General features: G+C 43.3%; 1 protein-coding gene across 6 annotated transcripts in view; it reads right to left on the reverse strand.

The window, feature by feature from the left end:
• Window positions 1–23,284, reverse strand: part of MBNL2 (muscleblind like splicing regulator 2) — a 156,058-nt gene that overhangs the window by 96,701 nt on the left and 36,073 nt on the right. For 5 of the 6 annotated variants that reach the window (XM_064585943.1, XM_045869619.3, XM_045869620.3 and 2 more), the window contains exon 2: window positions 11,005–11,778. In XM_064585943.1, the coding sequence (XP_064442013.1) occupies window positions 11,005–11,178 (174 nt within the window). In that variant the 5' untranslated portion in view covers window positions 11,179–11,778. Of the gene's footprint in view, window positions 1–11,004; window positions 11,779–12,461; window positions 12,591–23,284 lie in introns of all 6 variants that reach the window. The other variant, XM_054506394.2, reaches the window with a different exon arrangement.

Genomic DNA, 23,284 nt, shown 5'->3' on the forward strand with positions numbered 1-23,284 from the left:
CTATTAAGAAAACCTCTCTAGAAACAAAAGGAATATTTTGATCATCAAAAAAAAAAGAAGAAACAATCCCTGAATAAAAGAAAAAAAGTTTTGCATTGAAAGAATTTCCCTTCAGAATTCTGCTATCCCAATAGTTTCCTGCAAAATGTATTTTATACAGTTTCCGTTGTTCAAGATGAATAAATTCTAGAGCGGTGCAGGACAACAGGGTGTCTCTAGTTAACAACACCGTGTCATGCCTTTCAACATTTGTTAAGAGGGCAATCTGGTGTCACATGTTCTTACCCCAATAAAAATGAAACAAAACTGAAACAAAAGTATTTCATTGTCCTTATTTTATAGCAGAGTAGTGGAAATATTGCCCAGTACCAGCCTAAGTCTCTATCCAGGCTTTTGGGAACTGCTGAGTTGCCCACAGTGGCAAAATGAGCCAATCCGTGAATTTTAGTAACTCGTAGCTGCCACTTGTGAGCAAGTCTCCATGTGATCTGTCTATCAAGGCAGCCAGAAACGTGAGCATGACCCAGAAACACCTTTCAGGTTGTAAAGCAAAGAGCTTATTTGTACAAAGCCTTTAGCTTTGAGGTTTTATCTGTCTGTAGATTGACGGAAAGTATTAAGCAGTAGGTAGCCAGGAAAGTGACTTGAATTTTGTCAGAGCAGGGGCATTTAGAAGTGTAAGACTTAAGGATACATTTATGCACTTGCAAATATGATGGGGCACCCACAAGTGCTGGATACAAGGATACAGCAGTGGGATTCCCACCTTACAGCCTCACCTTGTCACGGTGGAGACAGACCCAGAGGAGACACAGAGATAGATCACACTCCTTAAGGATAATTTCTGAGCTGGCTTTGTGGATAGATGTGTGCCATCTGTCTCAGCCCAGACCCAAGTCAAGACCTGAGGCTTACAGCTACACGGGGGAAGAGCATTCCAAGTAGAGAGAGCAGCCAATGCAGAGGGCCCTGAGGGACAAAGAGGCCAGTGTGCTAGGAGCTCAGGGGTGAGGAGAAGCGTGGTCGACTTACGGGGCCAGAGTGCAGCAGGGAACCAGGGCACAGGGGGCCTGAAGGGCTGTGATGTAGGAAATGGAACAGACAGCTACTGGAAGGTTTGGGGGAGAGAGTGACGTGACCTACAGGTCACTCAGCTCAAGGAGGGAGTGGTGAAAGCCAGAGATATTATATAGGCTGTTACAAAAGTGCATACGAGACATGTGGTGGTTTGGGCCAGCTCGGTCATGACAAGAGTGCTGGAAAATGCTCGAATTTAGGATATCTTCTGAAGGCAGTGAAAGCTGGGCTTATGATGGACTGGCTATGGTGGTAATAGGAAGAGAAGACTGAAGCTGGGTTTCAAGATGTTTTATTTGATCAGGTGAATAAACAGCACCATCTGAGAATAGGGACAATGGGAACAGTAGGTTGAAGGGGAAACCAAAAACTTATTAATAGACATACTGAGTGGGAGAGGTCACTTAAATATCCAGGTAAAAATGTCAGGGAGGGGGCGATCGAATACATGAGTCTAGAGCTTAGTGGAGAAATCAGGGCCAGAGATAGAAATTAAGAAATGTTCAGCATACAAAAGATGTGTATCCCCATTGGGTTGGATGAGGTCATCTAGGGAGTCCAGTTCTGTGGAATATGGGCCAGAAAGTACAAAGGTTCTGAGGCAAGATCACACTTGGTGAGTTACAAGGGTAAGGTGGTCACTGTGGATGTGAGGAAACACAGAGCTGTTCAAAGACCAAGCCTGGAATGATGCCAGCATTTAGAGGTCAGAAGAAGGAGGACTCAGGAAGGAAGACAGAGCAGGACCGGCCAGTGAGGTAAGGGGAAACCAGAGTGATTCACCAACACGATGCCCATAAAGTCTTCCAGGGATGATTCAGAGCAGGTGATAAATTCGGTCTGCCCTCTGTGATCGCTACTGATGGAAGAAGGGGTGTATGCTGTCCCCACGATCAATACTTGTTTCTTGGTTTTGAACAGAGGTTAAACATGGCAGCCTATAGATGGAATCCAGCCTGTAGGTGTGTTTTGTTTGAACTTCAGGGTTTAAAAATATTTTAATTGTTGCCAAAGTTTAGAAATTGGGAAACTTCACACCAAAATACTGCATCTCTGGTTCTTTTTTTAAAAATCCCCAGGATTTGGGGTGCCTGGGTGGCTCAGTCAGTTAAACGTCTGCCTTTGGCTCAGGTCACAATCCCAGGGTCCCAGGATTGAGCCCCGCATTGGGCTCCCTGCTCAGCGGGGAGGAGTCTGCTTCTCCCTCTCCCTCTGCCCCTCCTTCCTGCTCATGCTCTCTCTCACACAAATAAATAAATGAAATCTTAAAAAAAAAAAAATCCCCAGGATTCTCAGAAGGCAGCTGTGTGTGGCTGATTGGCAGTTGCCATCTTCAATGGGGTCATGAGCTCTTTAGTTTCCCTTCTGCAGCCTGCACTGGTCCCCAGGTTTCCCTAGCAGTGAGTGCGGAGTGCCTCACTCCTATTTCCTCCTGAGTCCTGCATATCTTGGTTTGCACATCTTATTTAGTGAAAGAGGGAATGAATGAATGAATGGATGAATGAATGAATGAATGAATGAATGAATGAATATTGATTGACAGGGCACCCGGAGCGTGCTCAGAGAGGGGAAATACACGATGACCCACAGGAAAGCCAGGGCTCAGATACAGACTCCCAGGTCAGGGCTTTGACTTTAAAATCTTTGCTTCGTACATTGTATTAAAAACGTCCTAAAATAAAACCGAAAGTCTGAATGAAAGGAGGAGGGGTCCTGACAACATGCTATTTCCATTTTGAGGAAAAAAATAGAATATTAAATCACGGTAAATGTGTCTTTCTCCTTAAGCTTTGGTGAAAAAATGGTGTCATGAGAAACTGCTACACAGACTAACAAAAGTTAGCATCGCCGCCCAAGGCAAAGTGAATAATAAACAAATGTAATTATTAAAGAATATAATTAAGGTGAAAGTGATATTTAACTCCATTTGGTTTTTAGAGAAAGTAAGTTTTGCCATTTTTCTCTGTGAATTATTTTTATCTATTTTTATGTGTTTTAAACGCAGCTTATTGTAATTATAGAATGTCAGCTGATCATCTCTCTTCCTTCTACTCAGTACCAAAGACTGGAGTTTTTCAAGCCTCCTCTCTCTTGCCAACTCTGATGATGGTGCGTGGCTATCGAGGGCAGGGTGTAGAGATGGATTCTGAAACCAATCTGGGCTCGTGAATTAGACTACAGTGTTTGATTTCTGATGTTTTCTAGGTTTAGATATTCTTCTTATGGTTGAATTATGTCCCCCCTCCACCCAAAAGATGAATTGAAGGATTAATCCCTGTCCCCCAGAAGGTGACTTGATTTGGAAGTAGGGTCGTTGCAGGTATTTGTCACTAGTTAAGATGAGGTCCTACCAGAAAAGGTGAGCCCTAACCTAATATAACTGGTGTCCTTCTAAGAAGGGGAAATTCAGACACAGACTCAGAGGGAAGACCATGGGAAGAGAGACACACGAAGACAGACGTCTGAAGCTGGAGGCAGAGATTGGAGGTATGTTGCCATAAGCCAGAGAACAGACTGAGTTACCAGAAACTAGAAGAGGCAAGGAAGCGGTCTCCCATAGAAGTGTCAGGGGGAGCATGGTCCTGCCAACACTTGATCGGACTTGCAGCCCCCAGAACTGACAGGTGAGACATTTCTGTTGTGTTTCACTGCCCTGTCTTTGGTAATTTGTTATGACAGCCCTGGGAAACGAATACAGAGATTATTTTGTCTAACTCTTAATTTTAGACAGGTTTGAATGTAGGTTTCTCGATGGTAGACCTTGTGTCCCCAGGAAGGTGGCATCACTCATACATGCCACGTGTGTGCTATCCCTAAGTAGGACACGGAGGCAGATGCCACATTGCTTGAGAATCCTCCTTCCTTTGCTCACTAAAGGCACTGAAGTGGATTCCACCTGCCCTTCACAGGAGCAATGGCCCTCCTCTTGTCCCAGAAGCTAGAGGTAAACTCTTCCTCAGCATAGAAATATCTTGAGTATCAGCAAGTATCAGGTGCTAATCTTGGCCCCAGAGAAATAACCACAAAGTATCTTTAATGACCCTCTGGTCTTCTTGTGCCCACTTTCGTGTGTGAGACTTCTGTGTAGACGAGAGTTTAACTTGCAGGCCATAGAGAGTTTCTAGAGGCCAACATGAAACCCTCAGGATCTTGAGATTTGTTGCAATAGTCTGTATTTAGGGAAAAATTCCATAGTTTTTATTAATTCTTAAAGATGTTATACTTCCCTACCATCAGAACAAGAACGAAAAAGAAAGACTAAGGATCCTCAGCATGGTGGTCAGTATCAAGCTAAGGTTTTGTGCCTGGGGAAAAAGGCATGGGGATGGAGTGGGCTGATGACTTGGGGCAGGAACGGGATGAAGAGTTTGGATTTAGATGTGTGGAACTACAGGCGAGTATGGACCACGCATATGGGGTGTTTGGTGGGCATTTGGAACCAGAGAGTTGGCAGGGAAAGGGCACACACACAGAATGGCGACAGATGGGCACAGAAGTGGGAACTGAATGCTGAGTTGCAGACACCCTTTCAGAACTGATCACTGACCTGACCTAGGAAGGGCCAACGCTGAGTCCTGGTGGCTATCCACAAAAAGGGAGCGAGGAGAAGAAGAGGTGGCATTAGAGGTGAAACAGGAAGGAAGGTTGCAGTGGTAGAAGAACGAGGAGTGTACCAGTGGGGGAGGGGGGTGGAGAGCAGGAGAGAATTCCAAAGGAGGGGCTGATCAGGCTTGCAGAACAAAACAGAGAAATTAAAGACAATGATGAACAGCCATGCAGAGAAGTTTGGGATCTGAAGTTCAAGTTGTGGGGACTCCTTTGTTAATTTATGCACTCTGTGAATGGTTATTCTTGCCTTTCTGCTACGTGCCAGATACCATGCTAGGTGCTTGGACACAGAGATGAGTAAGACGCAATCCCACCTTTAGGAAGCTTATGGGCTTATACAGGGACACACACTTATAGGGATAAACTGTTATATGGAGGTCTGAATAATGCCAGGAAGGGGCAAATGGCTGATTTGCCCTGGAGGGCAGAAGTCAGATGACAGGGAAATGGACCTCTTACGCAGGAAGTAGAATTGGTGGGTCCAAGAATCCTTAAAGTAGTACCTGTCCTGCACTTTATCATAACATCCGAAATCAGAATCACATGGGCGCACACACACACCGATACCTTGGACGAACACCACTTTTGTTACTGAGACCTAGTAAGTGATGGTATAATGTTTGTAAATAAATACAAACAAAAATATGCGTGCCTTGCTTTCTCTCTTTTTCAAATATTTAATTTTAGTACCTAAATTGGTTTATTCCTGGGAGCTTCTTTTTAGAATGTTTTTGACACCTCAATTTGCTAAACTTGTTAAACATGAATATTATTAAGATATTAGGAGATTTAGAATTCATTAGACCAATGATTTATTCTGTAAAAGGAATTAGGAGGAGGGGAAGGGACAGGGGCAGCTTTGGAGTCACACTTACCTCTGAGTAGGTCCCTTCCCCACAATTTACAAGTTACATGTGAGTTACGTGTGAGTCGCTTACAGTTTTGAACCTGCATCCACAGTGACAATGGTTGGCTGAATAATATTTACCTTACAGAGTTGTCGGAAGGAACTGATAATACATGAAAAATGCCTGGCAGATAATGGGCTCTATATGACTACAGGGATTTCTATTGGTAAGGACAAAATTGTCTGAGATACTTTCAAATCAGGCCAGAATTGAGCATATAACTTAAAATAAAAATACTCAAGCAATTCCTACAAAGAATTTCCCTCTATTTGAAAGCAATTCAAGAACATGAAGTTAAGGTCAAGGCCAATGACATACATTTTTTAGTATGTTTTTAAGAACTGTCCAAAATGGTCACCTATCTACCATTTTCGATTTTGAAATTTTCACCCATACATATGAAGACTAAAATTTTATTTGCCATCAGCCCACTTATAGCCAGCATCCTGTAAATAAGTGAGCAGGATCTACCTTTTTTTACATTTTTGAAACTTAGCACCAAAGAGAGAGCAATAAAAAGTAGTTTCTGCATCATGTGTAGCTTCAGAGAAAGTGAAATAATTTACTTGTCAATTCTCCAATGTTGTATTACACTTCCAGAGTCACACTCGTGTCTCCAATTCCTGCACAGAGCTCCCTTCAAAATAGATTTTGAAATCTATTGAGATTTTAAGAATGGGGCCAAACCACATGGCTGCACAGGTTGTGCACTGCACAACTCCAGGGGGTGCCGGTCACATAAGACTGTTGAGAAATGTACCCCTACTGTACAGCCATATTGCGGCAGCCCTATCTGAGAGGCTTGAATACATTCCTGATGAACATGCTCTACCATTCAACAAATACTTATTGAGCATCTAATGCGTATGAGACACTGTTCTAGGCTCTGGGGATACAACAGTGGTCAAAAAAGATACAATCCTCATCTATATGGAGCTTACATTCTAGCAGAAAGGATGGGGGGGTAGATAATGAACAAAAACTAAGTATGGGTATAGTTTATCAGAAGGCGATCATTGTTAGGGAGAAGAGTAAAACAAGGTGAGGAAATGGAATCACAGCAATGGGGAAATAACTATTTGATATAAGGTTGGCAGAAAGGCTTCACCGTGGGCATTTTTGATCTGAAGCCTGAAGGGAATGAGGGACAAGCTGCTCATACAACTGAGGCAAGAATATTCCAGGCAGAGCAAAGAGCAAGTGCAAACACCGTCAGGTGGAAACCTAGTTGGTACACCCAGGGGACAGCAACGAGGCAGGGTGGATGAAGGGACAGGGGTAGGACTGACATCAGGTGACTAGAGGTGAGAAGCAGATCTCCTAGGGCCTAAACAGCTTTCCTAAAGATTGGTCTTTACTCAGGTAAGATCAGAAGCCACTGGAAGGCCTTGAATGGGGGAGTGACATTATCTCATTCAGGTATTGAAAGAATCACGCTGTCTTTGAACAAATTTTTACTATGTAAAGTCTAAACAATTTCCCCAAATACTCTAGGAGTGCTTTTTGTTTCTGTTTTGTCAAAACTAGCAACATGATTTAAAAAATTGTTTCCTTTTTTAAGTTCAGTCTGAATTAACATGTTGAAGCAAATATATTAAATACTTCATCAAGTGGTAAATGCCAAAACCTTTCGTCTCAATAAGCATTACAGCTAATTCGTTTATTCCTTTCTGGATGTTTCAATTTGCAAAACAAGCCAGATTAGTTCCTCACTCGGTTAGAGGGAAAAGAACCTGAAAAGAAAAATCTCAAACATCTCAACTGTGAGGGAGACGGTTTCATGGATTATAAAGGCACAGAGATGGGGTTGGTCAAGGCTGCAGGGAAGTTAGTTGCTCACGAAGCAATTTGCATTTTGTCAAGTTAACCTAGCTTGTAAAACACAATGTTCCAGAATGTTCTGGCCTTCCGGAAAAAATGTAAGCAAATCCACTGTTAAAAAAATATCACAAATGCCATGCATGCTCCGTGGTTTCACTTAAACTGCAACAAGGTAACAGTTGTGAAAAAAGTACAAGTTGTCATCAGTAAGAACTCTGCTCTGTTTTCTGAAATATCTTTTATAAAAGTATTTATACATGTACAATTCTCTTTCCAAAGACCTCAGCAAATCTCTTTTCTAACCACCCACAAATTTGTTTAGTATGTGTTTATGGATGTTTACTCATGGATGCAAATAATGCATAACAAAAAACAAACCAAAACAAAACAAGAATAGCTCAGGCTTATAGTAGACTGGTCTAGATATGCCAACACAGTTTCCTCTTATTTTTATGCATAAAAATATTCCACAGTGTTTGAGAAAATACCTTGTAACAAATAATAACAACAAAAATAATGCCTGCCTCAAACTTGATTTCTTGTAATGTCATGACTAATTTGTATCACTGAGCTATTATCACCCACACCATAGATTCTTAAGAGTTTGGACACATGAAGAGTTGGACGCTTTATGGGTTGGACACGTCTTGCCTATAAAGACAGTCATCAAAATCAATGTCTACCATGACCAGTCCCTACCATGTCTTGCCCTATGCTAGGCATCTGGCATATCTTAGGCCGGTTAGTCTTTTTAGTAACCTTATGAAGTTGGAATTATTATATCAATCTTAAATAAAAGGAAACTGAAATCAAGGAGGTAAAGTAATTTGTCTCAAATGAGAGCTCACCTGTAACCAGACAGAGTTCTTTGACTCAAAGCCCTTGCACTTCTGTCTTAGGCTGGTTCCACTGAGCGACATGGTTTTATTTAAAATATTAAATGAAATAAGATTAAACAGCTTAAGTATGTTGTCATCACACTTTTTCTTTTTAGCTACCACTTTTGAGTGCCTTTTTTTATTTGCCTGTCCTAATCGTAGAACTCGTAATTCTTTTTTTTTTTTTTAATGATTTTATTTATTTATTTGAGAGAGAGAGAATGAGAGCACATGAGAGGGGGGAGGGTCAGAGGGAGAAGCAGACTCCCTGCCGAGCAGGGAGCCCGATGCGGGACTCGATCCAGGGACTCCAGGATCATGACCTGAGCCGAAGGCAGTTGCTTAACCAACTGAGCCACCCAGGCACCCAAAAGAACTCGTAATTCTTACATCCACCTCGCAAGGTGAATAGACCAGCATGGTGCTGGGCACTGTGCATGCCTGAGCCAATTTCACTGGTGAATATCCTCATTTTACCCATGAGACAAAAGCTAAGAAGTGATGAGTGACCCACCCAAAGCGGAGAAGTGGTCGGGTCTTATTCTTGGGTCTGTCTTGTTCTTCTGGCTATGGGCTCCTTTCACATTCTTTACAGTTTGACAACTTTAAAAATAAATAACATCACACTCAAATTGAATAATCTGAAAATTTATAATTCTCAAAGGGAACAGATAACTCAAGGCAATATGTAACTGGTTCAACACTTGAAAATGATTCTACTAGACACTTCTGAAAATGATCTTTAAAGCTTCATATTCTCATGGCTTGGTTCATGTTTTTATGCTAAACATAACCATTCTGGATCCTTTCTCCATGGGTTGGAATCCTCAAACAATTGTGGTCCTGGTGAATCCACAGTGAGGTAATAAATTGTAAGGATCTGGGAGTTGTTGTTTTCTTGATATTCAAGGAATACTTAGCCTTGATACATTGGACATATCTCCCTCATACTTCCTTAACTAATTTAATGATTTAAAAGTTTTAAGAAACATCCTAAAATGTTGGTTTCATAGTAAATAGGAGAAGGCTTGGATTAATCGGAGAAGGCTTGGATTAATAAAATGAAGGAAGTGGGATGACCTGGACAATGAATTTCTCATTTCTGACCTGTTTCCATATCTTGAAGTTCTTAGGATCTAGTTTTTAATCTATACTGCTTTTTATAGTGAATGCTTCCATTGGTGACAACCAGAGAAGCAAATACATACTTTGTTTACTTGTTTGACTAAAAGCAAAATAAATACTAATATAAAAATGTGTTTGTACTGTTACACTTTATATAATTGTGATTATCCATCTATTTATTTCTGTGTAGACAAAATAATTCATACTTTTAAAGTCTAATCTAATAAACTTTTTATGAGAAAAGAAATAAAATAGGGGTAGTTATTGAGATAAATAACATACCTAATTTTCCAAACTCTAACCCTTAAAAAAAACTTCTCTTGGGCTACAAATGTATCCTTCTGCCTTTAGTGTATAGACAAATTGTCCCTTTAAGATGTACTTAAACGTATGAAGTCTTATATTTCAGTTTTGACTTACAAATATCATAAGACATAACTTTTTAGTTTAAGATAAAAACCATCCCCCAAAACATACCCAAACCTTCAATATCCAAGAACAGGCTAACGTCACTATTCTGTAAACTCACAGCACTAAGATTTCCCAAGAGCATGGATCAACTTTTTTTTTTTTTTAAACTCTTTGGTAAGCTTATTTATATGAAGTTTTGCAGATATATAAACATTAAGCTCTTTTTAAGCCATGTATCTTATATCCAGTGGAAACAATATCATGATGATGTTAGGACTGTCTCAGGCAATCTGGGATTCATAGAATCCTATTTTAGGGCAAAATAAACCTCAAAGAATTATGGGCTAAGTCACCCCTACTTCCTTCAATTAGAGATTTCATTATAATTCCCCTATTTCTGCAGGTCCAAACCCCACCGGACTCAGTGTATACCTCAGGTTGCTGACCTCCTAAAAAATTTCTTGAAATGGCCAGCTGGAAGCCAGTTCTCCCTTCTATGGATCCCCACAGAGGTCTCTTTCTCCCTTAAGGCACATGTTCCTTCCTGTCTAGTATTATAGTTATTTGCTGACGTGCTGTATTTCCCCTCCCAGATAGCGAGCTCAAGGATGCCATCTTGAATCACATTCATGTCTTCTGTGATCGGTTAACTTACACACAGTGGGTTCTCAGGAGTATTGAGTGTGTACTCAATAATTTCTGTTAGCCATGACAAATTGTCAGAGAGAATGAAAAACCTATTAAGAAGTATTTTAGGAAACCCTTGGTCAAGAAAGAAAGCCACAAGAGTAGAAAATTCTTCGAGAGGAGAAGCAGAGTAACTGGCACATAAAAGTGACACATTCAATTTCTTCACCTTTATATAACCTCCAGAAGATCAAATGTTAATAAAATATTTATCTTCAGTTGTCACAAGCCAGACTTTGATTTAAAACTCTTGGGTACATGAATGTCATGCCAGACCCAAAATACATCGTCATGTATTTTTAATTTAAACATGGATCTGTGAAAAATTTATGTATGCCTGATATAAAAAAAAAAGTGGGTGAAAATATCCCAGTAGTCACCACAAACAAGAAAACAGGACCTAGAAACGACTGGAACTCCTCTACAAGTACCACAGAAAACCTTCCATTGGGAAACCCAGACGTGACACGGGAAACGCATCCCCTTACCTTGAGGGAATCAAAGCAGGCAATGACTCTTCCATTCTCCACCTGGCAGCTCTTGGGGGGGTGAGCAAATTTGCACTCCTCATCGGAGCGGGAGCAGGTACCCCTCTGGAACTGCCTGCAGACCTCTAATGTCAGCCATTTTGTGTCTCTGACGGGGGCCACGTTCAAGGCCATGGTGCTCAGGCGCCGGGGATTCTGTTCGTTTCCGTCAAATGATGAAATCAATCCAGGTCCCAGTGATTCTGAAACTACTGTTGTGAAAAACCCCACATGTGCGTGTGAAGGTAAGTGATAGATTGCCTAGTGAAGTCCAATCCAGGAAGCAGTGAGAAGAGGATTTATCGGCAGGCAGTCACTCATCAATCAATATGCCCCCCATGAAGACTGCAGGCCACAGCAGAAGCACGCTCAGTGTCATCTCTGGCTGTAAACGTCCGAGTCTCTTGACCGATCTGCAGACACAACCGTTTTTAATAAAGTGACTTCAAGATCATGGCACTCCTTGGGAGAATATTCAGTTGACGCTCACAGCTATTGATGGTGCTGGAAAATAAGTCACCAAGATGCTCAGATCTTGGCAGGATTTCTCTTTCCTCCCAGCCTTCCTAAATGCTGAAACTGAGCAATAGGCAAAGTCGGACCATTGAGGTATCTTCATCCACTGTAAGGTCAGGGTAACGTGTATTTGACGGAAGAAAGATTTGAACACCACAAGAGCCCAGGCTGCAGTTTCCAGCAAAAGTAACTTCGCACAGGCACTTTGAAATCATGAACCTGCAGGACACAAAGAAAACATCAACTTACACCCAAACTCGCTGGAATCAACGCTCTGACAAACTGTTTCAGCTCTTAACTAGAATTTGCGGAAGTGCAGTTTCGAGCTTCAAGCTTAGAGGCTAGTGAGGAAAGTTATGCATTAGAGAGAGAGAGAGAGAGAGAATACACAACTGCAACCGGATTGCAGAAATGATCTAGGCAGCAGTCCAAAAGTTAGGAATGACTCAAACACATGAGTGTGGCAGACACAATAATTAGGCATTCCGAAACAATCCCATCTAATGTGCCTCATCGCCAAAACAGTGTATTAGAACCGTGGCTTCCGATTAATTTCACATTTAGGCCATTGATTTTACTGTTGGAAATGCTATCAACAATCATTCGGGTTGTGTCTCTCCTATACAATAAGGGTATTGGCATTTTGGATGAAGCATGAGCCTCTTATTCTTTGCATCCTTTCCAGTTCACAGAGATTTGAACTTAGAAATGGATAGGTAGAAGCTTCCTAATATTTATTTTTAGGTCTCTTAGGTTTCCTCTCTACTGTTCCTATCTGCTTCATGTTAGAATTCCCTCTACGCTGTAAGCGCTCGGAGGGTAAGGACTATTTGTATTTGCCATTTCTGTGTCCCTGGTGCCTTAGTTCATGGCCATTAGGTCCTCAAAAAATATTTACTGACCGATTTCACTGATGACCGCCTCACTGACTCAAGGGATGAATGCAAGTTAGTTTTAGTTTAGTTCGGTTTAGGTTTTAATGGAGTCGCGGTCTGCCCCATTCCGGGGAATGCCGGAGTTAAATCACATACCTACAACAAAAATATAATTAGTAAATTCAGATTTCCAAAATCATCATATTTCGTTGCTTTTAATGTTTTCAAGGATTATGGAGTCATTAAAATATTAGAAATTTCCCATTGCTGGGTCCAGGATGAATAAAGGACTGAATATCAGACGCTGATCATTTTCACAGATTGTATGTGCTACAAGCCACATCCACCGCATGCCTAGCCTTGACGTCCTTCTAAAAAAATTTTAAATAAGAACTTAATGGAAACTGGAAGTCGATTATTTAAAATCAGCATGTACAAATAAGTTCAGACACTAATAATTTTTGCACGGCTCACAAATGTTCCCTGAAATAGGTCTCATGGTAGCTAAGTTTCGTTAACTCCAGGTAAACCAGGCCGAACAGGCTTCCTTGCCATAGGGTTTTGTTTTGTTTTGTTTTGTTTTTGTCTGCTCTTGAGTGAGTCTCTAATAGGGGAAGAGAAACAATGGTGTCTCTCAAGCTTATCTGATCATGGAACATTTATTCAGCAGGACACCTCTTGGGACTAGGAGGAAATGCTACTTCATCCCAGTACTTCTTTTACTTGTTAGTAGAAGTGTTTGAATGAGTAATAATTGTATGTGCATGTAAGGAATCCGGCCACCTTGAGAGAACATACCTAACTCCGACTATAAAATATTTGAGGGGACAGGCAGGCTCCTGCTTGTCTGTTTGGCAGCACTGTTTTCCCAGCAGCTAACATCAGCTCGCTTAACTAGGCAGTTCAAGAAGATGAGTTTAATAACCAAATTTACTCTGGGTCAGGTTTCGCAGACCAGCCTGGACCTGCATCCTCATTACCTCAACCCCCATCTCTAACCCCGGTGGAGAACAAAGGATGAGGGAAACAAGGGACAAGAAAACATTCCTGCCTGTGTACCCAGTGGAGCCAAGACACTAATAATGAGGTTGCAAATGATAGGTTGGTCGCATCCAGTTTAGATTTACACAATATTTCATAGAATCCCTGAGCCCTATGGACCAGGGTCTGATGGGATTACAGGACAAAAAAGATGCAGGAGAAGCTCATCCTCCAAGGCAGCACCACCTTGGCCATGGCTTCACGTGCAGGAAAAGAAACAGGCAAACATGTATTTATGCACAGACGGTAAATGAGTAATTACTCAAGTATTCCTAAAACCCACGCAGGAACAATGCTCTCAGCCCAGTCCGGTGATTGGGGTACCCATTTGCTTATACTTTTGGGCAAGAAATCATTATTTTCCTGGGAGAAACAGATTGCCATTTCTAGTTACTATGAAAATCCAACCAGAATCTAGCTGGTCAGACTTTAGGGAGACGAACTTGCTTTTAAAAGCAGATGAGCCAAGGGCGCCTGGGTGGCTCAGTTGGTTAAGCGACTGCCTTCGGCTCAGGTCATGATCCTGGAGTCCCGGGATCGAATCCCGCATCGGGCTCCCTGCTCGGCGGGGAGTCTGCTTCTCCCTCTGACCCTCCCCCCTCTCATGTGCTCTCTCTCATTCTTGCTCTCTCTCAAATAAATAAATAAAATCTTTAAAAAAAAAAAAAAAAAGCAGATGAGCCAAGCTTTCAGATGGCCAGAGTCCTATGTAAGTCAATGATGTTCCAGAAGGAAGCAGAAGTACATCATATTGTACCTCAATACATTGCTATCTTCTCACGAGTCCCCTCTTTCTTCCAGCTTGTTCTGTTTCTATCCTAAAAGTTACAGAGCTACTCTTATCAAAGAAACTGCCTCCCTTAGGCCATCACAACCTCCACCTCCTGGAATGGGTACAAGCGGGCACTTGTGGGAATAAGGAAGAGAGAGCAGATTTGAAGGAGGTTAAGGAAGGCCACCAAAGGAGATGGCTAATGATGGGTAAGGATGGAGGAAACCAACTTTTGACACTGTTATCAAAGGAGGAGACTAAACTCTGCTAACACACAGACCAAAACACATATTGGATCTACCAGACTATAGATTCCCGGGAGGAGGAGTGACATGTTAGGGCTTTGCTCTCCGGGAAGGATGCCACCGGTTACATGTGGCTTCCGAGCACTTGAAATGGCGGCTAGTGTCACCGAGGAACTTAATTTTAAATTTCTATTTATTCTTAATTAATGTAACTTTAACTTAAACATTGATCCTCAATTTAGTTATTGGAAAACTTTCAAGTGTGCTTGGACTGACTCAAGTACATAAATCCACTTTTTAGTTGTACATTTTATGAGCTCTAAATCCAGATCAAGAATTTCCAATGAATTCAGCTCCTGAGCTGTGTTTTATGTGTGAAATTCACACTGATTTCAAATACTTCATACAGAAAATAATGTGAAAATATCTCGTTAATCTTGTCTCATATTTTACTACACAGTGAGTTGCTAATATTTTAACTAACTGGATTAAATATTACTATGAAAATTAAACTCACTTGCTTCTCATTAGCCCCTCCAAAATTCAGAGCTGTATGGAGCTGCCATTAGATTTCTATTGATGGCAATGTCTTCAGAGGTTTGCATTTTTTTTCTCTCAGCCAAAACAGAATGTCGTGGAATGGTGGAAAAGTACCCCGTCCTATGAGCCAGCTTTTAGCCCTCATTTGGCCAAGGTTCCTTCATGTGACCTTGAGTAAGTCGATTTCTCTGAGATCCAATTTCCTTATCTGTAAAATGTGGGTAACGGTTCCTACCTACATGTCATGGTTGCTGCCATGAAGGACAGAGGATGGAGGAAACAGAAAATACTTTGTATACAGTGACATGCTGTCCCAATGCCAGGCAATGAAAGGAGAGGCTACTCTATAAATACTTATTGACTAAATCCTCTTTCAGGATTCTGCATCAACGGCCTCTTGCAGATCCACAGATGCCGAAAGCAGGACACGGCCTTCGAGATCAAAGGGGCCAAAAGAACGGGGTCCTAGGGGCCACTTATCTGCAGCGTCCCTCAGTTCTCAGACTGATTGATTTTGCACCCGAAGGGAACCCACAGAGAAGTTTCCCCAAGTAAAAATCCCACAGTGTTCTCACAAAAGCCTGACTGACGCCTGCTTTCTTCCTTCAGTTGCTACTAACCCAGAAGTGAATCAAACACTCTGGGGCCCCTGGCAGTCACCCCGGATGTGATGCGTAGCCCAAGTATTCGGGAAGCATTGCTCGGGAGCCTCCTTGGTTTGAGGGCTTGTTGGAAACACAGAGGCGGAGGCCATTCCCCAGTGCTCTGGGTGTGTAGGGAGGAGAGAGCAGCATTTTCTAGTTCATCTGCCCAGAGGGGCCCCTGGGAAGATGTGTCTGAGTGGAGAGGACACCTTTTTCTCATTCTCAACAAAGTCCCATGTATGCTGCCATTGGTCCTGCTTATATGCCATTGGTCCTCCCTTTTACCTTTCCCAGACGTTTCTGGGCTGTACTGGGAACCAGGGTCTCCTGCTTACGTGATTTTCCAGTTCCTTCTGTTTTATGTTTCTCCCAAGGCTCTGCTCGTGCAGCCATTTTTCTCAGTTCTTTTTGACTCGTGCTTCAGTTTTATTTCCAACGTCCCAATCAATGTTATCCCAATTAGCTCCTTCCGGCGCAGAACCCAGGCAGAACTCAGAAGTAGTTCTTCCCAGTGATTTCTCTGGCCTGCTTTCTTCACTGGTGTTCCTTTCCTTGTCCTCTTCGGGCATTCGGCAGTCTCGTGTTCTCTCCCCCTCGTGGCTTTCTGAGCCCCTCGGGGAGGAGGAGATGCCCGTGGCCTTGGGGGCTGAGCACTGATGTGGCCAGCCCTCAGTGTCCCTGCATGTTGAAATCCTGCTCCCAGGACCCCCATTGCCCCCTCTGATGACCTCTCTCTAGCCCACTTTTCTGACAGTACCTGGTGATCGTTTTTAAGTATGACCCCCTAATTCTCAACAACTTAACTACTGAGTTATCCAACCACCTGCTCCCGGTATAAGTTCCTCCAGGTTTTGCCCTGTATATGTAATAGACCTTCCCCATTAGTTTCAAGTCCTCAGAACTCAGTTCAGTGCTTGGTGTGAAAAATATGCTCAACAAATGTTTGTCAAACAAACTCCTGATCCCCCTCCAACGAACATCTGCACTGTAATACGGACCAAAGTCAAAACGAAGGGAATAAGGTTCTAAATAGGGAATGTCAGTACCATCCTGGAAGGGAAATGCGAGCACGTGTCATTGGCTTACCCTGTTTCTTGCCAAGGTCAGGGGTGAGCGTGAGGATCTGCCCCAGGGGGAAATTATTTGATCTTCAAAACCCAGCATCATTAGCCCTGCGATTTGCAAAGGGTAATACCTGGGCAAGCACAGCAGCGACTCCTGGGAGCTGGTTAGGATGCAGATTCTCAGGCCCCGCCCAGAAGCACTGACTCAGAAAATCCGGGGGTGGGGTCCAGCAAGCTGTGTTTTAACAAGCCCTCCCAGGGTGACTCTGAAGCCTGCTCCAGTCTGAGAACTGCTGTAGTAGGCATTTCTCGCTAGTCCCCCTGTTTGTACCAAGGGAATAAGGATGTCAGCCCTGAGTTGATCACAGGATCTCGGGGTCATGGATTCCCACAGAAATAATTGCAGGAGGGCTGGCTGGGTGGCTCAGTCGGTTAAGCGTCTGCCTTCAGCTCTGGTCATGATCCCGGGGTCCTGGGATCTAGTCCTCCATCGGGCTCTCTGCTCAGAGGGGAGTCTGCTTCTCCCTCTCCCTCTGCCCCTCCTGCTTGTGTTCTCTTCCTCTCAAATAAATAAAATCGTAAAACAAAAACAAAAACAAAAGAAATAATTGCAGGAGGGCTGGCTGGGGGCTTCTCCCAGTGGCTGTGTTTCTGATGGATCAAAGCACAACTCAACTAAACAAAAGACACCTGAGAGATCTGTCCCAGACAAGACGTCATTCTATGAAAATTACAAGAATAAATTAACTTCGAGCCTGTAGGTTTTGTTCAGGATGAAGCAGGTCTTAGCAGCTCAGCGCTCAGCCCCTTCCTGCTGGAGATCTTTACAGAGGGGCTGCTTTGTAGCGCCTGGATATAACGAATATCGAGGTTCACCTCAGGACCCATCTTCAAAGGAAAAGCAAGATTGAAGTTCAAGGATAAAGAAACGAAGTTCTGTAGTATTTCCCGAAATACCAAAGGACTTGCTGCTAACTCTACAAAATAATCGCAAGCTATTTTTACAGTCTTTACTTACATGACACTTCATTTTTCAAAATACATTTAAAACTCCTCTAGGTGTTCAATTTGCAGAAAGTTGTGGCTTTGGACTGCATGAAAGAATGGGCTGCTCACGTCTGTTTACAGCTGCGGGAGGGTGCAGCAGGCCCGTCTGCAGAGCCCAGCCCGTGCTCAAGCGAGGCGACCTCCCTTCATTCCACACCCCTCAGCTCCCAGACAAGCCTGGGCCGGGGACCCCGGGTGTCCTCACCTTGCTGATGCTTTGGAGCTAGTTTGTACATTCTTGAAGGGGAAAACATCAATCATGCCCAATCTCGAGGCTGAGATTGATCAAAATTTAAGACTGCCTTAAGGAAAACAGTTCACTTTCGGTCACCGATGGCATTTAGCTCTCTGCCAGACATTGGCCTCCTAGCGAGCTCATCAAAGGGTCCTTGCAAAACAAACCGATTTCTGAGTCAGACAGTCAAGAACTCATTACCCATTAAGTAATTTATGGGATGTCTTTAATTTTATTTTCCATAAATCTCATTACCATAAAGAAACTAGGTCTCCTTGAATTTCCTAATCTCTAATTTTGAGCATCTTCGGTTTTCCTCTTTTTAATGTTTAAAATTCTCCGAATATATGTTTAAAGCATGATTTTTCCTTCCTGCGAGCGGCTTGACGTTTGAGCATCCCCACTTCTATTTCTGGAGCTTGATTTAAAATAGCTCTCAGTGGGCTCTCTTCCCTGATCAACGACTGGCCGCTTCCCGCACCTATCAGATGCAGACGCCTGGGCGGGGGACGGACGGGAGAAGCTGCCAGCTGGAGGGCTGGGCTGAGAGCCACTTGACCTCCAGGAGAGGGTGTAATCCTGCCCTGTAATCACAGCCACCTCCAAGAAGAGGTCCCTCACTGGGGCCTTCCCACAAGAAGCCTGATGGACCAATAAAAATACGGGAACTTGAGAGGCCCTACTGCAAAAGTAGAAAAGGACCTCATTGACTTTTTGAAGAAGAGTAGGCTGTCCTTAAAAAGATGTTTCTTTATAGAACCTTGAAATGGGCTTCTTTTTAATTTACTGAAAATATACATGAAATGGCATTCTGAGACTTCTGCACGGTTTAGGGGTAAGAATCAATTTTTCTATGTGGGGCTCTAGGTGCTCTTCTAGCCTGATTAGCTGTGTGATGTCACCTGAGCTCTCCGAGTTCCAGCTTCCTGTTTGGAATCAAGGGGTTGAAAGCACAAAAGCCATAAATATATGTACTGCAACCAGTATAGATTAAATAGTGTAAGTGCTCTCTATACAGTATCTATCCCTTATCAACATTAGCTGTGGCACCCATATGCCTAACATCTATGTGCATATACACACAATCACACACAGACACACACAACCCACACGACATGCATACACACACAACCACACACATACACACACACGTGACAGATGGAAATAACTTCCACTCACTAAAAGTTATAAATTTCTATAAAGCAAATGAAATCTAAATAATAGGAAGTAGAAAGGTCGGGCGCCTGGGTGGCTCAGTTGGTTAAGCGACTGCCTTCGGCTCAGGTCATGATCCTGGAGTCCCGGGATCGAGTCCCGCATCGGGCTCCCTGCTCGGCAGGGAGTCTGCTTCCCCCTCTGACCTTCCTCCCTCTCATGCTCTCTGTCTCTCGTTCTCTCTCTCAAATAAATAAATAAAATCTTAAAAAAATAAATAAATAAAAATAAATAAATAATAGGAAGTAGAAAGGTCCTTGCTATGAAGTTGGTACACTCTAGGAAGTCCTTCCCAGAGTATTAGTTAGACAAACTTTTGATGGATGCTCTTCTAAGACTAATTCCAAACACATATGCATTCCAAGCAGAGAAAGAACCAAGGCTAACAATGATGCCTTCATCTCACATGGTACTTTTTCTTCGGAACACACTTTCAAATGCATTTCCTTGAAGAAATCAAGACACTGGCCACCCAAGGTCACAATGGCGGGTCTGATAAGCCAATGTTCAAGACAACAGTAATAAAAGGAGAAATTCCCATCTAAAAATTTTCTCCTGTTATCTTAAAATGCAAGTGAAAGGTTCATAAAATCCAGGTCTCGTTTCAACACAAGAAAATTTCCAGTCCATTTTCACTGCAGTTTCCAGGAATGGGCAGAGAAAGAAATCCCATCTCTAATTAGAAGAGGAGAAATTTCTAAATATACTCCTGAAATGACAGCCAGGATATAATATATTCAACACATATTTGTATTCAAATTATGTTTTTTCACTGTGTCTGTGTTTTCTATCTAAACATTTATAATTCAGTTAGGAGACGCTCTTATGAGAATAAAAGCAATTGTATTAGATACCATTTAAGACTGACCGCACTTACCGGTTTCCTGGATGTCCAGGACCCAGTGGCTGCAGTCAGAAAAAATGATTATTGAGCTGCAGGCTGCAATCTAGCCCCTGAATTCCCAGAGAAGTCTTTGTCAGAACTTCCATTTCCTTCCCCGGCCACAGCCCCCGTGGACAGGACTGCTTTTCAGCTGACCTTTTTCCTTTTCTCTCTCCAATATCACCAGCCGAACGGCTGTCTTATCTGTCTATACGCCTTACAAATGCCAATCCTCCTTTTCTGGACAAAAGTTTTGTAACATAACTTCAATGATCACCAAATGAAAATAACAAATCATAGAGCCAACAAGCTCACATGTTGTAAAAAGCAATATACCACCACACGGAAATATAACTAAGATGTCAAAGGAAGTGAATGTTTAATAAAACAAATAACGCATATTTTGAAATTTCAGTGCTTAGGTACACGTATGTTAGAAGACAGAATGAGGTGGTCAGACGCTCACCCCTGCATGCATGTACCATGATTTTGAGAGTGACCGGCACAAATGCAGACTAACAGAGGTATGACAAGTGATGTGACTGTTCAAAATGTCAAACAATTCCTGTTACAGTTCCTAACAAGATAAAGAAATCTTGTCGCAACTTACACAGTTGTTGCCTTCTTTAAAAATTCAGTTATATTAAAACTGTCTAAAAAATAAAAAATTAAATTAAAAAAATACTTTGTGGAAAAAAGCACAGTTAAGATCTTGACCCAGATCACTATGAACAGGATTTTTATCTCTGTGAATGTCCAGCAGGACACTCAAAAGTCGTGAGCTACAGGCCGGTTCTTCGCTCTGAGGGAGTCACGGACCCTGTAAGATGCCAACATGCTTTACTCCTGCCCATGACATTTTAGAGATGCTCCCTAGTCATGTGGACAATGGGGGAAAACTGTCCCCTTTAATTTCTGAAGAAATGTTTCCTTAAATTTACAGGGAGAATAGTGTCGTAAGGTCATAGCCTGCATAAATCTGACTAAGTAGACTCAGGTATAAACTATCAGGATCATTAGTATGGTAGATACTGGGGAGCATCAGAGGGATCTAGACAAGACCTCAGCTGAAGGAAGCTCTCTCTCTAGATTCACCCAGGATGCATCAGAATGAGAAGGTCTCACAGGCGGTTAGCCTTGGTTAGAGATCATAGCAATGGTCCAGAGAAAAGGCATAATCGAGGTGGAAAATTATATTGCAGTAGTGAGAAGGAAAAGGAAGAGGGTGTGGTTGGGGTAAATTCATTAGAAACCGATCATTTTCAGGAATGAAGAGAGCAGGGAAGAGATTAGTCAAAGAGGACTTCAAAATTTGGATCTGTGTGGACACTGATGCTCTGCCCAGGAGGAAGGATGTCAGGAAGTGGAAGCTAATTGGAAATAGGGGCATTGAGGTTGAAGAGAGAGGTAGAGAGATTTATGTCTGTATCAACATCTGTGTATCCATCCAGGGAAGACATGAGAAAGGCTTGAGTGAGTCAAGGACAGTCCGTTCAGTTACTTAGAGGTGACAGAAAGGAGAGGAGCAAGCGAAACCATAGAAGAAGAATAATGAGGGACAAAAGATCCTCTGAATATTGCACTGTCAAGGGCGCTGGAGAGAGTTTCAGAGCTCCAAGATGGAGGTTGTAGCCAGAAGGGTCCACTGCCACGAGGAGACCATGGGCACGTGGACAGACGTCATAACGAGGATGTCATGGCTGACTTTCCAGGTGGCAGTTTCCCTAGTTCCCAGCTGCGGGGGGAGAGGGGAGGACCACTGGGAAATGGATGCTCAGTGCCTGGAGCTCTTTGGAGTATTTGGTGCTGCAAGAACACCATTAGCAACAGGGGAAGTTTGGAACTCTCTTTTCTTTGCAGTCTGATGGGCACTGATTACCTGTGCGCTCCCGGGGAGGTGACCCTTTGTGAACCTGCGCTTGGCTCACAGAATGCACGAAGTGCAGCCCCCGGGAGAGTGGGAGAGAGCTTGCTTCTTCCATCTCGCTGCCAACCAGCCTCCCCTTTCTTTCCTGAGTGGAAGCAGGGAAACACAACAGGAGCGTGGGGAAATGGCAGGATGGAGCTGTGGGCCAGAGAGCAGGAGTTGGCCCAAAGGACGAGGAGGGAAGAGACCACCAGCTCTAGCGGAGGGCCCTCGAGAAAGAAGATGCTCATTTCTCAGACGCGGGGCTGAAAGAAGGTGGGAGGTGAAGGAGACAGCCTGGTTTTCAGCTGCAGAGCAGGAAAATGAAATGGGGCAGCTTTTGTCTCACGGCCCCCGCCCTCTGAGTCTGGTAGATGTTCTACCTGCCTGGACAGGCAGGTGTGGGGCTGGGGCTTACAGAGAGCTCTTGAAGCTTCGGGTGGCCCTTGCGGGCAGCAGCAGAAGACACGAGATCAAGCCAGAGAATGTCAAGTGGCCCAGGAGGCAAGACCCCGGTGCGAGAGCATGCGCTTGTTCTGAAAATGAAAGTATGGTTTCATCCCTTTCTCCATCTGCCCTTGGCATTTGAGAGCTGGGGCAGAGAAGGGACACTGTCAATTTCAAAAGTCAAGGCCGTGGGGACAGGACAATTTAAAGCAATAAGAAGGCTTGAGTTCTATCAAGAGTACCCATGGAGGTGACTGGAGTTGAGGACCTGGGGGACAGGGCTGTTCTTCTCTCCTTGTGGAAACTGTACCTGCTCTCTGAGTGTGCATCATAAAGCATCTAGGTGTGTAAAGTGTCTTGGGGGTGGGTGTGAGTGACATCCGAAGTGGGAACGGCAAGTATCCCCTACCAAGAGGGACTGGATCAGTTCGCACGAGCTCTGCAAATGAGAGCAGAGCTAGCGGCTTCCCTGAGCCTGAGCAGCCGCCGAGAAGGAGTTGTGAGAAGTGCTCACATCTCAATGGGCAGAAAAAGGCAGGTGCTTAGAGTGGACTGACAGATTCCTGGGACGTCTTTAGTGGTGAGATAAGACCCAGGTACTGGCTTCAAACAAACATGTGTTGAGGACCTTTTGCCAGCATGTTTTTGAGATGAAAGGTACTAAAGCCGAGAGATCAAAGAGTTTATGCCTGGTGGCCAGGGTTAGCTGGAGGAGGCGGAGGCTAGCAGAGGCTGGTGAATGCGGAGGGAGCGGGGAACAGGCTCGAGCACAGGCAGTTTGGTTGCAAAATCCACAGGGCTCTGTTTTGCC

This window comes from Mirounga angustirostris, unplaced genomic scaffold (assembly GCF_029215605.1).
Source record: "Mirounga angustirostris isolate CCGP_5_RB_7025 unplaced genomic scaffold, mMirAng1.0.hap1 SCAF_3, whole genome shotgun sequence".
In the NCBI taxonomy this organism is placed as follows: Eukaryota; Metazoa; Chordata; class Mammalia; order Carnivora; family Phocidae; genus Mirounga; species Mirounga angustirostris.